The 18339-nt window shown below is 47.0% G+C and overlaps 1 protein-coding gene across 1 annotated transcript; it reads left to right on the forward strand.

Moving 5' to 3' along the window:
- Window positions 1-766: 766 nt before the first annotated feature.
- Window positions 767-16570, forward strand: N7469_003693 (uncharacterized protein; the record flags this gene model as incomplete). The annotated part of the gene is made up of 6 exons (XM_056642613.1): window positions 767-5555; window positions 5624-5808; window positions 5867-8233; window positions 8287-9477; window positions 9544-16338; window positions 16415-16570. The coding sequence occupies 6 exons, from the start codon at window positions 767-769 to the stop codon at window positions 16568-16570; spliced, it is 15483 nt and encodes a 5160-aa protein (XP_056502025.1).
- Between the last annotated feature and the right edge of the window lie 1769 nt (window positions 16571-18339).

Consider the following 18339-nt stretch of genomic DNA (forward strand, 5'->3'; position numbering starts at 1 on the left):
CTTGTACGAAGTTTGTACGTCATCTTCATGTATCAACGACCCACTGCTAACTCCGAGGTCATTCAATCTTCAAGAAATGTCAAACACGTAAAAGAAGACCTTTTTTTTTTTTTCGTCTTTTTCCCTGTTAAGGAAAATAAAATCATCCAATGGAGGTGCATCAAAGAAACAGAACTGCAGTAGTGTATCGTCCGACCACCATCCTTTTCAACCACCTCTTCTTCCATCACCATACAGAAGCTGTACAATAAGCGAAACAAGAAAAGAAAACATCCAAAGTGGACTTTTCAACGCCATGTTGGAGTAGGCCAAAAAGGTGCATCCACAACCTTTTCCCACTTGGTTCTTTTTCCGCGCTTGTCTCGGCCCTGCAGCAGAAGCAGATCCCTCCCTCTTCCCCTCTCATTTTCTCCCCTCCTCCCCCCCCACCACTGTCCACTGCCACTACAAATCAGAAACTCAAGTCATGATATACTTTTATGATTGGAAATCGTCATTTGCCCCTCTTGATTACCTTGGATTTTTACCTCCAGGTTTACCATCACCTCCCCTTTCGGCCGTTAATTTGAAGAACGGCCCTCGCCCCATCTTCTCATCTAACCCCCTCCACACCACTTATTTCACGCGGCTACCGACCTGCATAAGACCCTCTACCCTCCGCGCCCAAACAGCCACTCACATCCTTTACAATAAGCAATCTATAAGCATCATTCAATCATGATCCATTAATTGTCAATCCGCTCTCTAACACCCCCAAACTCATATGATGGACCGTCTTACTTCAATGCCCATCAAAGATGGCGACAAGTCCGCGAATCGCGCTATATCCCACAATGTGGATACGCAGGAGCTTTCAAAGGAGCTCGTCGCCGTGTCTTGGGCTAGATTGTTGACTGCGTGCACGAAAGAGCATATGCCCGTCTTTTTATTCAACAATTCCCCGATCAAGGTGGATATACTTGCTCGCACAATCCTCTTTGCAAACTTAGAAAACACGGCCGACGACCTGCCGACAAACTTTCTTCGAAATTATTCTTCAATTTCATTTACCGCGGTGATCTTTGAAGATTCGATCTGTGAGGACTTCTCAGGAAGCAATTTTAAACATTTTTCTTCTTCGACTTTTTCATTAGCACCTGGAGCACAAGCAGCAGCAGCAGCCTCTTCTTCTACTTCAACTCGCTCTTCAACTTCCCCTTCACTCTCTTCTACTTCTGCTGCATTGTCGTGGATCATAAATCGCAAATCTCAAACAAGTGTGCTATCTTCCACCAGCATGGATGTCTCAACTTTGCAACGACTGGGTAGCCAGTTGAAGCAGATCATACAAGAGCAGGTCACCCAGTTAGACCCATTGGACAAGCAGGTAGAACTGCCTGTCCCAGTGTCTTCTTCTTCGTCTTCTTCCTCTTCTCCTGCCTTGTCAATCTCAAACCCTTCGCCTGAGCTGCTCCCAGGTCCACAACTTCTTCACGAGCTTGCCATGAGTGGTTCCAATGATTCAAATAATGCAATCGAGTTTTTGGCCGCAGATGGAAACATCCGCTGTCTCTCGTATCGCTCTCTGGATCAACTCTCTTCAAAACTAGCAACACAAATCATTCATGCTTCCGCTGCTCGTGTAACCGATGGTCGGAGAATGGTGGTTCCCGTGCTTTTACCACAATCCCTTGAGTTGTATATTGCTTGGCTTGGAATCCTCAAGGCTGGTGGCGGTTTTTGTCCGTTGAATATCGATGCACCACCAGACAGAATAGAATTTATCTTGCAGGACGTTGCTGCATCCGCCGTGGTTACACAAAGTAGTTTATCTACTCGAGTACCACAAGATGAACAGTTGGCAGTCATCAACGTGGAGGAAATTGTCAACTCAACTGATGATGTCGAAATTTCCAATCCATTCGTTCAAATCTCCCCTTCTGATCTGGCCTACGTGATGTACACATCAGGTTCGACCGGTCGCCCCAAAGGTGTAGGAATTTCTCATTTGGCTGCTACTCAATCTTTACTTGCCCATGATGAATTGATTCCCCATTTCCATCGATTCTTACAATTCGCTTCACCTACATTCGATGTCTCCGTTTTTGAAGTCTTCTTCCCTTTCTACCGTGGAGCAACATTGATCGGCTCTGAGAGAGAGCAGATGTTACTTGATATTTCACACGTTATGACGAAAATGAGAGTCGACGCAGCTGAATTGACTCCAACCGTAGCGGGAGAATTGCTGCGCACTCGAGCAGCTGCACCGTGTCTCCAAGTTCTTTTGACAATCGGCGAAATGCTCACCAAGCACGTCGTGGAAGAATTCGGCCAATACGAGAAGTCGGATGGTATTCTCCATGGAATGTATGGACCAACTGAAGCTGCAATCCACTGTACTGCTGCCACTCATTTCTCAGCTGACTCGGCCGTCAACTTAATTGGGAAACCATTCAAGACTGTTTCTGCATTCATTATGTCTTTGGAGTCAGAGGATAAGTCACGTCCTGCTGAGCTTCAGACTCTGCCAATAGGTCAAATTGGTGAACTTGTTGTAGGAGGCCCCCAGCTCGCAGATGGATACATCAATCGACCAGAAGAGAATGCCAAAGCATTCATCGAAAGCCCCGAGTATGGTCGACTGTACCGAACAGGTGACAAGGCGCGCCTGTCTTCCACGGGAGAGATTGAGTGCTTTGGACGGATTTCCAGTGGTCAAGTTAAGCTTCGAGGACAAAGAATTGAGCTAGGCGAGATTGAAAACGTCATCTGCAGATCGTCGGGTGTACGAAGCGCCGTTGCTATTGTGAGTGGTGGCAGCTTGGCAGCATTTGTACTGGTCAATGACCAAGAGACCTCAGACCGCCAGTTGCGAGATACCTGTCGCAAATTGCTGCCTCGATTCATGGTACCGGGTGAATTCATTCTTATCGATCAGTTCCCACAATTACCATCAGGAAAGATTGATCGCAAAGGACTTGAAGCTGAGTTCATTCGTCGTCGCAATGCCGCTCAAACCATTGAGCAAATTACATATCGGGATGAGGTCGAGGAAACGATCGCATCTTGCGTACTTGATGTGCTTGACAAAAAGGTACCACCTACTGAATCTCTAGTATCATCTGGTCTCGATTCACTCGCCGCCATTCGACTCGCCTCTCATCTTTTGGACGCAGGTATTCGTCTAGATGTGGCTCGTTTGCTAGAAGCAGATAGCATAGATGGCATCTGGCGCTTTGCGAAAGAACAAGACACGAGTGAATCGAAGGAAGACGTTCAAACAGCCATCAAGAGAATCCGTCAGCTTGTCGGAGATGCTGGTGCAGCAAGGATAGAAAGTATGGGATTAAATGCCCAGGTCGCTGAAATCGAACCATGTAGCCATATTCAACAGGCCATGATAATGGAAACCGCTCGAGATAACAAAGCTTATTCTAATCGGATTGAGCTGAAGATTCAGCCTACTGTCACCTTGGAAGGCGTTCATGATGCACTTCTCAAACTTGCCGAGCAACATGCGTTCCTGCGTTCAGGATTTGTTGAAATCGGTCTCAAGGAACATTTTTACGCTCGCTTTGTCTGGAATAGCCACAATGACCGAATGATACAGGAATGCGACACATTTGACTATGACCGTACCTTGATTTCCGAGTCTGATCTACTGCATCCTCTACAACTCCAGCTAAAGAAGACAAATGATGGTGTGCGAGTACTTGTACATATCCACCATGCACTTTATGATGGATGGTCCTGGCAATTGATCCTGAAGGACCTTCAACGCATTCTGCATGGAGAGGAACTCTCCCAGAAGCCACCCTACAGCATCATCACCGATTTCTTCCTTGAGTATAAACTCAGTGAATCTGCCAACGAGTCCTCAAACTTCTGGAGAGATCAACTCCAAGGATCTCCCTCGGTCGCCTTTCCCAACTTTCACGGCGTAACAAATGTACCGCCGAAGACACAGGAAGCACACAGAGTATTGGATATCTCTGTCTCCAAGCTCAACGAAGTCTCCCAGAGCCTGCGAGTCAGTCGACAAACCATTTTCCAGGCAGCCTATTGTTACCTTCTCTCTACCTACCTCGGCTCAGAAGATGTTGTTTTTGGGACCGTTTTCTCAGGACGCACTTTACCAGTTAAGGGGATTGAAATGGTTCTTGGACCATGTATTCGAACACTACCTACACGCATGGACCTATCCAAGATGCATAATATCACAGATCTCATGCTTGCAATTCAAAACATAAATATCAAATGTCTTGAGCATGGAAGCCTCTCTCTACAGGATATCAAGAAGGCATCCGGCATTGATCTGCAGAGAAATCTTTTCGACACTGCTCTTGTGTGGCAGGACAGTATCTGGTCAGATGAGTCGAATGCGTTAATTCAAGAAGTTGACGCCACAGAGTTCCTTGAATTCGCATTCTTGTTGGATCTCGAGCCAAGAGAAGATAAAATTCATGCGAAGATGTCATATCAAGAATCATTGTTGCCGTTGGAGCAGGTTCAAATCCTCTTGGAACAGATTGATTCCGTGGCTTCTGTTTTACTTGATAATCCTACACTTACAATTGATGATGTCGCTGGTCAGCTTCCCAGATCAATAATGTCAACCTCAAATCCAGATTTTAAGACACAGACCGATTTTCCAGGACTAGTGTCCGGTATCGAGAAGATTGCTTCCACCGATCCCTCACGCACGGCAATTGAGATTTTACTACAGACTGGCTCTAGCTCATCGATCACCAGCTCAACGAAAATCTCTTACGCTGAACTTCAATCTCGCTCGAATCAGATGGCCGAATACCTGACTCATTCGGGAATTCAGAGAGGCGATCTGACAGCAGTTTGTCTTGACAATTCCCCCGAGACATTCATTTCTACTCTTGCCCTAGCTAAAATTGGAGCTGGTCTTCTACCCTTGGCATATAATGATCCCACAAGACTCAAAAATTCCATCTTTGCTACCGCGAACCCAAGATATCTTCTAAATAATCGAACTACCCCTGTTTGGTATGGGTTGACGGCATTGGAGTCGACCACGCAAGTTTCGTTCCCAGACAATCTTGATGAATATGATGAAAATGCTTCTTTCAACGACGATGACGACTTCTACATGATTTATCCAATGATTTCAACAAGTAATGATTCGATAGACCTCGTTACCTTTTCGTCTCGCAATATGCGGAGTCATCTCAATGCCCTCGCTGACTCTTATACAATTCCATCTGATTCGAAGCTATTGCATACGTCACACCTTTCTTCTGCTGGTCAGTGCTCATCTCTGACCCCCTTCACCTCCAGGTATACTAACGATGGGATAGGACTTTTTGCCGATTTAATTTTTGCATGGAATGCAGGAATCACCTTTTGCTCATCAGTTGAAGAATTAACTCCGACTAACCTGCGGGATGTTGTCAACGCAATGGAGATCACGCATTTACATTCGACTTCTACATTGTCATCTACTTTGGATCCGGAGCATGTGTCATCCGTTCGACATCTTCTTATCTCGGGCGAAACTTTGGGAGCAAAGGTATATCGAAATTGGGCTGGCAAGGGACTTTGCTCTGGTATGTAAAAGAATATGACCTGACATAAGATATGACTTTAGACTACTGACAACTTTTGTGGAAAACAGGCTACAGCACCGATGGGATATTCGGAGTCGTTGCTCTTTGCGCCGACATCGATAATACCACAGCTTCAACGAGTGTTGCTCTGCCCATGAGGAACATGCATGCGATGATTACAACAGACAAGACGGCAGTTACTCTACTGCCGCGCGGTGCTCTTGGTGAGCTTTGTTTTGCCGGAGATCAGATCGTAAGGGCTTCAAATGCTCTGCTTACAAAATGCAATGGTAGCTAACTTCTATCGCTAGGGACAAATATCTCAATCAAATGCCGCCCAGACTGGGAAGTTCATTGATCATCCTCGGCTCGGACGGCTTTATCGAACTGGCGATCGCGCCAGGATACTTCCAGACGGAACCATATCCTTAGCTTCTGACCTAGAAGTCTCGGGACAGCGAATTTCTGCCTGTGAAATCAACCATACATTGTTGTCATCGGGCATGGTTGAAAACTCTGTTACTTTCGTAGTGGAAAGTCCCCTCACTAACCAGCAGCAATTGGCAACCATCTGGGTTCCATCAAAAAAGACTCAAAACATGAGAGTCTCCGAAAATCTCGAAGATATAGCCAAAGATCTTCTTACGAGGCTTTCGACACAATTCTCGGCATCAATGGTTCCATCCCTTCTTGTTCCGATGGACGTCATTCCGATGACGAGGTCCTATAAAACAGACCTTGCCATGATACGACAGGAGATTGAGAAAATGGATACACAGAGGCTGGCATTATATTCTCTTCATTCCGATGAAGAATCCTCTGATGCTCCCCGTGACGACATTGAACAGATAATTGCTACTGCTTTGGCCGACGTGACTGGCATGGATCTGAAAAGCATTCGCAGACACACTTCCTTCTACAAAGTTGGACTAGATTCTTTATCTGCAGTCTCGTTCTCACGGAAAATGCAAGAGTCTGGACTGACAAGGCTTGCCGTATCGACAATCCTGCAGCGCAGCTCTATTGCCCAGCTAGCGACTGTTGCAAACGTCATGACAAACGGACAAGAAGTTCCTGTTGATCCATCGCATGATTCCACACTGTTCTTCGAAGAAGCTTTCCGCAGTGAAGTCGAGGCCGAGTTTACACGTGAGAATTTGATCATCAAAAAGCTATACCCCTGCACGCCTCTCCAAGAAGCAATGTTAGCAGCCAAGTCGGACACTGAATCGGCATATTTCAATCACCTGCTTCTCCGTGTGAACACGAACATTGATGAACTGAAATTTGCATGGACTCAAATGTTGCAGAGACATGATATTCTCAGAACCTGCTTCAGACAAACTAACGACAAGCGATTTGCATTTGCTCAAATAGTACTGGGTAGTGTAGCTCTACCCTGGTCATATGCCGAAGTTTCTTCCCAGGGACTTGGTGATGATGTTGAGAAGAAGAAGGCGGAATTCGAAAGCGGTTCTCCAGTCAAGGGGATGCTTCCATATTCGCTGACTTTATACGCCGATAGAACTGCAAACACCACACATCTCTTGCTGTCGATTCATCACGCTCTGTATGATGGAGAGGGAATCGCACAGTTGCTGCAGGAAGTTCAAGTTTCGCTTTCAGGCCAATCTTTGCAAGAGACTACACCGTTCCATAAGTTCATTGACTATATGCTGTCGACCAGTACAGAATTTTCGGATCGATATTGGGACCGCTACATATCTGGCATTTCACCGAGTCTATTACCCACGCCTACTCAAGACTTGCAAGGCGAGTCCGCTTCCCAGCAGATCCAGGTGGACTTGAAAGATTCCTTCTCCTCCTTCAAGGGGCAGTGCAAATCCCTCTCCGTGACGCCATTAAACGTCTTCCATGCTGCATGGGCTAGGCTTCTGTCATTCTATGCAGATTCATCAGATGTCTGTTTCGGAAACGTTTTCAGCTGCCGTACGATTCCCTTAGAGGGAGCAGATCGAATAGTCGGACCCTGTTTCAACACGCTTCCAATGAGACTCAAATTTACATCCAATTCTACCAACGCAGATACAATGAAACTGTCCCAGAAACACAACAGTGATATCTTACCCCATCAACTGACACCCCTGCGTCATATCCAGAAACGGACTCTAACCGAAGGCTCCGCGCTCTTCGACACATTGGTTATTCTTCAAACTAGGGGTGCCGAGCTGGATCCAAAGTATTGGGAACTTCTTTCGGATGAAGGGAATATGGGATTCCCCTTGGTTTGTGAAGTGATTCCCGACGAAAAGGAAGACAGAATTTCGATTTCTCTTCATTACCAGAAGTCATATTTGGAACAGGAAGTCGCGGAAAGACTTGCGCAGGACTTTGTGGCTCTAGTCGAGCATACGACTCAATATCCCTTTTCTCAGGCCTCCGATAAACGACCCATCGGTGGTGCAGTCCCGCAAATCTTCCAGAAAAGGATTTCTAATAGGTCGCAAATTCCTGTGCAAACAAAGATTTCCCGACCTTGGTCTTCTCAGGAAGAGCTACTGCGAGAGATCGTGTGTCAATATTCTAAGGTTGACCCCGAAGCTGTATCTTTGCATACTACAATCTTCCAGCTGGGATTGGATAGTATCAATGCTGTGCAAATTACAGGAAAATTGCGTCAGCTAGGCTACAAGATAACAGCGGGTGACATTCTCGAGGTAGGCACTTCCCAATATCTAATTAGAAATATTCGAAAGCTGATCAAATATAGGCTGCTTCTATTGACAAAATCGCTTCTCTTCTGGATGACAACACAAACGACAAGACCGAAGAATCGTTCGACTTCTCTGCCTTCGAAAGGAAGTATTTGCACTCTATTTGCGATCAACTTCGGATTCCTAGGCAGAAAGTGCAATCCCTTCGGCCTTGCACTCCCGTTCAAAATGGGATGCTTGCGCTCTTCACTCATTCCAATGGCAGCACGTATTTCAATAAGATGGCAGTGAAGTATTCGGTACCTCTAGATCGAGTACTACTCAAAGAAGCATGGTCGGCCGTGATGTCTCGGCACGAAATGCTTCGAACTGGCTTCATTCAGTTACATGATCAAGAGTATCCATTTGCTATGATTACCTACCAGCCAGGTATCGACCTTCCCTGGAATGAAGATACCGTATCTTCCGCAGAGAAGCAAGGACGGCGAATCCTCGAGAATTTTCATCAGCCTACTTGGGCCGTTGATGTTGAATCTGATGATACCATCACCACCGTGCATTTCTCGGCCTTGCATGCAATCTACGACGCGCAATCTTTGACAACGATATTTTCAGATGTAATGGCATCATATGAAGGAAAGATTCTCTCAGAATGTCCATCAATCGCCGCAACCCTTGGCCCCATCCTGGTTGAAAGCCAAAAGTCAGATGAAGCATCACGAGATTTCTGGCAAAGTCTCGCGTCTGAAGCTCATCCAACTAAATTCCCCGACTTGCATCCCATCCGAATCGAAAGGAAAGAGTTAATTGAAAGTTCTATGCATTGCTCAGCTACTCTCAAGGAACTGGAAACCTCTTGTCAGGAGATGGGTGTCACATTACAAGCAGCTGGTCAAGCTGCATGGGCAAGATTACTCTCCGCTTATACCGGAGAAGAAAATGTGACTTTTGGAACTGTACTTTCTGGTCGTAATTTATGTGCTGCTGCTGACCAAGCCGTTTTCCCGTGCCTTGTTTCAGTGCCTTCGCCTCACAATATCACTGGAACGAATCGTGAGCTCTTGGAGCGCACTGTGAAGAGAAATGCCAGCCTGGTCAAAAATCAATTTACACCCTTGGTTCAAATTCAACGTTGGCTTGGAAGTGATGAGCCTCTTTTTGATACATTGTTTGTCTATCAGAAATTCGTCTCGGGTCCGACAGACGCGAAGTCATGGGAGGTTGTTGATGAGGACACGAGGATTGACGTACGTTTTGTCTATACAGAGAAAAATCTACCTATCCCAACGCTGACTTATGCTGACTTCTCATAGTATCCCCTCTCAATCGAGCTGGTTCCGGGCCAAACTAAACTCGAAATCAGAATCAGCTACCGAAGTGACATTATTCCACAAGAACAAGCCAAAATCCTTCTCCACCAATACGATCAACTTCTGCAGCAGACTGTCTTTGCAGCAGACTCCAACGCAGATAATCACCTGGACATAGGCAACGAATTTCTTTCCGTCACCCCTGCTAAAGAGAAATCACTTCCAACCTCAGTATCGCTTCTTCATCAATTTGTTGAGCAAAACGCCCAGAGGATTCCAGAAAAGCCAGCGCTCGAATTCGCGTCTGGAAAAAGTATCGACAATCTCCAGATTAAGGTCTGGTCTTACCGCGAATTCAACGAGGACGGTAATCGTGTCGCACATTTCCTGCAAGAGAAGGGTGTTTTGCCAGGTGGTATGGTTGCCATTTGTTTCGACAAATGCCCCGAAGCATCCATTGCAATTCTGGGCATCCTAAAAGCAGGATGTGCATATGTAGCTATCGATCCCACGGCTCCTATTTCCCGAAAGCAATTTATACTAGGAGATTCGGAGTCTAAACTCCTTCTTTGCAATTCAGCTCGGGAGGCTGATCTTGCAGAGCTTTCAGGAATTGATGTCCAGGTGCTTGATCAACCCGGCTTCCTGAAAGACTATTCCCCGGAACAACCTTCTCTATCGCGGGATACCCGCCCTGATGATACATCCTACTGCCTATACACATCTGGTACTACTGGAACACCGAAAGGCTGTGAACTTACTCATGATAATGCTGTACAAGCCATGCTTGCATTCCAAAGACTTTTCTCGCCGCACTGGGATGACGATTCGCGCTGGTTGCAATTTGCATCATTCCACTTTGACGTCAGTGTCCTTGAGCAATACTGGAGTTGGAGCGTTGGAATATGTGTTACTTCATGCCCTCGTGATCTTTTATTTGAAGATCTACCGGGCATGATTCAAAAACTACAAATCACACACATTGACCTGACCCCCAGTCTGGCCCGCTTAGTACATCCAGACGAGGTTCCTTCCTTGACTCGGGGTGTCTTCATCACCGGCGGAGAAGCGCTAAAGCAAGAGATTCTTGACGCTTGGGGCAAACACGGTGTCATCTACAATGGATATGGTCCTACAGAGGTGACTATTGGATGTACGATGCTCCCCAGAATGCGCGCCAATGACAAACCTTCTAATATTGGACCTCAATTCGACAATGTTGGATCATACGTCTTCCGACCTGGCACTTCAACGCCTGTTCTTCGTGGCGGAATTGGTGAGCTGTGTGTATCCGGTCCTCTTGTTGGGAAAGGATACCTGAATCGCGCAGAGCTCACAGTCGAGCGATTCCAAACAGTGCCAGAGTGGGACGATCGTATCTACCGAACTGGCGACCTAGTCAGGATTCTGCATGATGGAAGCTTTCAATTCCTGGGTCGAATCGATGATCAAGTCAAGCTCCGTGGACAACGACTAGAAATCGGAGAAATCAATGAAGTTATCAAGCAGTCGACATCTACGTTGAACGAAGTGGCCACCTTGGTGATCAAGCATCCCAATCAATCAAAAGACCAGCTCGTCTCCTTTGTCACTAAGGTTGGTACGGACAAGAAGTCAAAGAATGTCAAGGTTCTTTCTTCCGGTGAATATCGCGAGTTTCTGTCCATAATCAAGACCGCTTGTCACGCGCAGCTTCCGGGATACATGGTTCCAACTCACATCATCCCGATGTCCCGATTCCCGCTTTCGCCGAATAACAAAGCCGACATGAAAGTTTTGAAGGGTATTTATCAGGAACTCTCCTTGGGGGATATTCAGGATCTGAACGCGATGATTGTTGATCGGACTACGAAGACTTCGCAGGAGGAGAAGATAATATCTATCTTGGCTAAGTTCATTGGCTCCAATGAGTCAAGCATTTCATCATGGTCCAGTATCTACGAGCTGGGTCTCGATTCTATTTCTGTGCTTTCATTCGCTAGAAGCCTGAGAGAGGCAGGGTTTCCTCAAGCTCAGCCATCCCTGATTATGAAGCGTAAGTTGAGGCCCTACCGTGCCGATATATATATCTCACCACCCACTATAGATCCAACCATCTCTGGATTGTCCAAGACTCTGCAAGAATACAACGCTCCTATTGCATCATTGGATAATTTACACAGACATACAAAGCAGACCATGGAAGCCTTCGCTCACAAAAATTCTCACTATGTCATTGAAAGCATTGGGGTGTCGGATAGTGACGTCCAGGAAATCGTCCCTTGCACCCCACTCCAGGAAGGGATTATTTATCACTTCTTGTCAAGTCCCTCACCACTTTACTGCTCCTCATTCACTTTTGAACTGAAAGACTCTGTGGATCTCTCAAAACTCCAAAATGCTTGGAGTCAAGCACAAAGTCAGGTCCAAGTGCTACGAACAAGATTTACACCTTCACCTGACGGGTATGCTCAGATCGTGCTGAAGAACGATACACTCGCTTGGTTCCACAGGGAAATAGCATCTGATCAAGAGTTTGAGGCAACTCGACAAAATGAACTGCGACGATGGATTTCTGGACTTGATGGTCTTATGACGCAGTTGTGGGAGGTTGGTGTGATTACTTCACCGGATATCCGAGTCCTGTGTCTCAATATATTCCATGCTCTCTATGATGGGAACAGTCTCAGGCTACTACTTGAACTCGTCTCGAGAATCTATCAAGACGAGGAGAAGATTAACGAGTCCCCTGTCCCCAACTTCTTGGACGTCCTCCACCTTGGTCCGCTATGCAAAGATCCTTCTGAAGAAGGCTTCTGGAAGGAACATCTTGCAAACTGTCAGAACAAAGCTTTGCCCCGATCCGATGCAACGAATACGGAATCAGTTGTCCAAAAAATTCAATTCAAGGGTATCGAGTCCCTGGATCATCTCAGAAAATCACTCAATGTGACTGAGCAAGCTATCCTCCACGCCTGCTGGCTATTGACCCTCTATGACCATTACTCGTTTGTACCATGTTTAGGCATCATCGCTTCTGGTCGCACGATTGACGTTCCCGGAGTTACCGATGTAATTGGTCCTCTGTTCAACACCATCCCAAGTAATATACAGCTTCGTGGTTTGAAATCCTGGTCAGAGATCGCCCAGCGATGTCATGACTATCACGCCTCCACCATCCCCTACCAGTACACTGCCTTACGGGATATAGTGCGATGGATTGGCAAGAATCCCGATGAACGACTTTTCGAATCCCTTTTCGTGTTCCAAAGAGATAGTGCCGATGACGAGTCTTCAACCAGTAAGCTCTGGACCCCATTGGATGGCGAAGCGCAGCACGAGTATCCGTTGGCATTTGAAATCACGCGCAACGGTAATGAGTCTCTCACGGCTACGCTTGCAGCCAAGGGTAATATATTGTCTCCGGAGACAGCGCAGAGAATGCTCTTCCACTTCCAACATGTCCTTTCCGAATTTGCTCAAAACCCCGATAAGGAACTACCCTACATCAATGGCGTTGTGGAGGAATCCCCAATGACGAATGGGTATAGCGCTGAGCCTGAACAGTCCTTGAATGAAGCGGAGGATAGCGAAGATTCGTCATTCAACTGGGGACCTCAAGCGTCCGCAATTCGCGATGTCATTGCAAGCCTTGCCGGTGTCGAAGTGGATTCCATCAAACCAGGGACCTCGATATTTGAGGTGGGACTTGACAGCATTGATGCAATCAAATTGTCTTCACGATTGAGCAAGTTTGGTATCAAACTTCCCGTCAGCTCCATTATGCGCCATCGCAATGTCAAAGCTATGTCGGCGCAGCTCGCTGTGGAAGACACTGAGACGAACGGAACATATCCCAAATTAACTCATATGACAAACAAATTGACACAGTTTTTGGAGAAGGAGAATCTTGTTTCTCGAGATGTCTGCCAAATCCTCCCCGCTACGCCAATCCAGGAGGCCATGATAGCAGAGATGAGCGCTTCAGAATTTCAACATTACTACAATCACGATATTCTGCAACTGGAACCTAATGTGGACATCGAAAGACTCCGAGAAGCCTGGAAAGCAGTGGTAAAGGCGCATCCCATTTTCCGGACTTCTTTCGTTGAAGTTTGGGATCCAAAGATACCCACTTCCTACGTTCAGATTATTCACGATGACTCGTTTGACTTTAGAGTTGTGGACTTGAATGGCAAGCCCATCACCTCCATCATCGAATCTCAACGCCTGCGTGCAATCAGCAAATTCCCAAATGCCCCGCTCTTAAGTCTTACGGCAGCCTCAGACGGGGATCGCGCTTATCTCGTTCTTTCAATTGCGCATGCTCTCTACGACGGATGGTCAATCAACCTACTCCACGAAGATGTGGCCCGTTCCTACAGAGGCGAGGATTGCACACGTCCTAATGCCAATGCTATCCTTGAACAGATCCTTGAATCTTCAGGCGAGAAGTCTCTCAAGTTCTGGCGAGCCACACTGTCAAATTGCACGCCTGTAGCATTCCCCTCGGGAAAAGCATCTGTGAAGGGTTCAAATGAGGTTCATCGCGCAGAGAAGTCGTTATCGGTGTCATCTGAGAAGGCAGAAGTATTTTGCAAGCATCATGGTATCACGATGCAAGCACTTCTAGTCAGTTGCTGGTCCCTCGTGCTAGCCACCTCTGTCAAAAAGTTGGATGTTATTTTCGGACTGGTTCTGTCTGGTCGTAATGTGGCTGATTCAGAAAATGTCATGTTCCCCACGATGAACACAGTAGCGATGCGTGTCATTTTGCATGGCACTCGTTTGGAATTGGTGAAGTATATCCAGGAAGCGCTGCTAGAGATGTCAGAGCATCAGCATTTCCCGCTTCGGCGAGCTAGACCAGGTGCGCTATCGCAGAATCTTTTTGATACTCTGTTCATCTATCAGAAAAGGCCTTCTGGTAACAAAGATGCTGGACAAGTCTTGTACCAGTCTACAGGGGGTGCATCTGATGTCGAATATCCGGTTTGCGTGGAAGTTGAGGGCGTTGAAAAGGAGTTGGTAGGCCGAGTGGCCTGCCGTGGAAGCATTATGGGCGAAGAAGATACCCATGTGTTATTGGGGCAGATGGGCCATGTGCTGTCGTCAATTATTGATGAGGAGTCCAAGCAAACCGTCGAGTTTGCTGGCCATGAAATGATTATTTGTGGATACTCTGTTGTTCAAGAGATTTCCAAGCCGGTTCTCAAGAATGGGATGTCTTCTCAGATGAATGGCCACACAGAGTGGTCGGCTATCGAGTCTACAATTCGCAGCGTCCTATCTACCGTATCAGGAGTACCCGAAGATGCGATTCACAAGACAGACAATCTCTTCCAGCTCGGATTGGATAGCATCAGTGCAATCAAGGTAGCTGCTCTGTTGAAAAAGCAGTCTTTCAAGCTCACTGTTAGTGACATGCTTCGAGAGGGCACTATTGAGAAGATGGCCAAGGTCGCGAATAACGGCCATGCGGAACTCACCCCAAAGCAGATCACAAAAGTTTTGGACGAGTCATTGGCTGACATTGACATTGCTTCTCTGGCCAAGGCCCATGGCATCGAAACCGCACAATTCCAGAAGGCGATGCCTGCCACTGCTGGACAGTCTTACTTCCTAGCAATGCATAGCCTCAACCGCGAAGCATTCTACCCTGCATTCTACTACTTGACAACATCGAGTTTGAAGCGTGAGACCCTTGAGAACGCGTGGACTCGTCTCATAGAGCAAGCCCCCATTCTTCGCACGGCTTTCATCCCGACCAATGACCAAACGCATGTGCCATATGTCCAACTTGTTCTCGGACCTTCACTGAACTCTGTCATCTGGCACAAAGAATGCAATGAACTACGCCTATCAACATCGACCGAGCGAGGCTTTGGTTCTGTCCCCGTTGCGTTGCACGCGTGCCAAACATCACGAGGTACAGCACTCATGCTGCACATCCACCATGCCCTCTATGACGCCGTTAGCCTCCCCGCCATAATGGAAAGACTCTCAAGGCTCTGCAATCCAAACGAGACCGAAATAAAATCTGATTCGGGAGATCTTTCATATCTCGTGGCGCTGCAACATCTTCATTCGCCAATCGAAGCCCGGCGGCAATTCTGGCAGCGGTACCTGGGCCAAATCTCAACCCAAGACAATGAAACTCGCCGATTGGGTGGTTTTGGAACGATCCAGCAGTTCTATCGGCCCGGTCTGGTTTCAAATATGTCTGATGTCGAGCTAGCCGCCAAACACCGAAGCCTTAGCGTCCAATCAATATTTTTGGCAGTCTACTCTCGAGTGCATGCCCGGGTATTTGCTACAAAGAGTACGGAGAATGAGACTGGGTCACTCATAGTAGGATTGTATCTTGCGAATCGATCATACGACATGGAGGGACTATCTGAACCCATGGCCCCGACCCTGAACATTGTACCGTTGCGCCTCGACATACCATCCAACGACGAACCAGACTCAATTTTCACAGCGGCTCGGAAAATTCAAGACGATATCAATGAGATCAGTCGAATTGAAAACGCTAGTGTTTCGCTCACTGAGATTGCCGAATGGACCGGGGTACGCATCAATGTCTGCATCAACTTCTTGCGACTGCCTGAACTCCAGCAGGACGCAAGCCACGGGGTCGATAGGATCCATTTCGAATCTGTGCAGCGCGAAGACCTAGTCGACGACCAATCCACATTGCACATTCAGACCCAGACTCAAACAAACAGCAGTACTGCAGATGCACCAGATCTCGCCCAGGCCCATACCAACCACACAGTTCCTCCATCTGCTACGGCGGGTATTCAAGAGATTTTTATGGTAAGTGATCTATCTGGAATATGAACATCCACATTCACAGCGGATAGACGGGAACTAATGCAGTTGTGTCTTGCAGCCTACGATCGACGTGGAAGCAGCTGTACGTGATGGCAGCTTGGACTTTGGAGTTTTCGCCCCGAATACCCGATTAGGGCATGACGATGCCGAAAGTGTGATTGAGGGGATGCGTTGCGATATGATCTCCTTGACAGGATTCCCTCGAATTTCCTAGACACAGCATACTTCTCACGTAGAAGGAGAACAGGGAGAATACTCTCCACCATCTTCTCCTCTCCCTCTCCTTCTTTCTCCCTCTCTTCAGGGGAATCCTTTGCTAGGTGGCTCCCTTGAATGATTTTTTATCTTGTTTTATTTTTGGGATACGATGGCCATAATTCTTGTGGCTTCTCTCCTGTCCTGTGCATATATTTTGCTTTTTTTGGGGGGAGTACTTTTGGCGTTTTGGATGTGTTCGATAAACCACATAGAACAAGAGGGGCATGGTGTGACCCACGACGGGCAGATCCCGAGGGATTCCGTTGACAGTCCCCACCGAATAGATGCATACACAATACATAGTACAACAATGAGAAGAAAGAGAACTCATAGATAGAGATAATGATAAAGAGTAAATAAGTATATTTTACTATCGTATATTCTGCATTATGACTGATACTTGGTATACAGTACTATGGAGTGAATAGTAAAAGTCACTAGTATAGAATTAGTAGAACGTGATCCATCAGATGAGAGCAGTCATGGTGGAGGCCGAGAAGCAAGGCACTTCGCGTGGTCTTAGCGTTGTGAAGATGATAAACACAAGTTAGTTCTGGTCTCAGTCTGATCTGTTGAGAACTCAACTTTTCTCTTTTTTTCTTTTCATTTTTGCTTACACTTCTAATTATTGCAGATTATTCGATTATTTTGACTATTTTGTTTCTTCCCCAGTGTCTAGTCTTTCGCGCAGGTGTTTAGGCAGGGAGTTCCCCAGACTAACTTGGTTGCCGCACCATCCCCGGTTGGAACGTCAACGCAGTCAAGCGGGATGGGATGGAAGGAGTGGTTAAATATCGGATGTTTCACTTTAGAATTCTTTATTATCTTATATTATTTTTCAAGAATATAATTTGATATACTGTTTCCTGCTCTAGGTGTACATATACCTCTGCTGATATTAAGTATATGATGACATAATCTATTTGTTTATGTCACGACGCGCTCCCCCGCCGCTAAACCCGATTGGGCATCGAGGATCAACAACGCGACAAGCGCGTTGATTGAACGCTCACTTTTGCCTCGACAACTTTCCACCTTCTCGCATTCCACTCATCGATCACCTTCTCTACTATCTCTCTATCGCCCCCATCTTAATACTACCCACGCTGTCATCGGTTCGATCGCGAAAGTAACTCACATTCTTCAACTTCAACTACAGTACAGACACACCCCTCTTTTCGATTTACCGCATCTCGCGTGGAACCATCTCCGACACTCTTTCTAGGGAGAGGGATCTACCCCTTACGCTTCCGTTCTTCCTTGAAACACCGAGGAAGAATAATCCACGCCCCTCCCCCCGTGTTATCACTCGAGGACTGTCCACCGGAAACCGCATGTCCGCGTGTCCGGCCTGAAACATTCCCGCGCGTCGCCATTCGATCAAGCCCGCGCGGTGTTTCCCCAGCCTCACAGCGCGCGCATTGTGTCAACACACCCTCCCACACTCACCTCTCTTTTTCTCTCTCTTTTCCACACATTGACGCTTTCGATCTATACTATCCCGTCCAATACAGCTTCGACGGGATTCCCGCTTAATATCCTCCTTAATTTTCGACTCGCGATGACTAGGTGAATGGCAGCTACCTCACTTCGCCACTCTACGGCTGCGCCTTCCCAGCATTCCAGTCCTTCCCTACGCTCGGCCTGTCCTTTTTGAACTCGCCGCCCTCTCCCCCGCCCCTCGTAAAGGAGCGGATACGCGTGATTTGCTCCTTTTCCCCCTCT

Source organism: Penicillium citrinum, assembly GCF_028827155.1.
Source record: "Penicillium citrinum strain IBT 23319 chromosome Unknown utg000003l:1.0-4596430.0:1.0-4598250.0, whole genome shotgun sequence".
NCBI lineage: Eukaryota > Fungi > Ascomycota > Eurotiomycetes > Eurotiales > Aspergillaceae > Penicillium > Penicillium citrinum.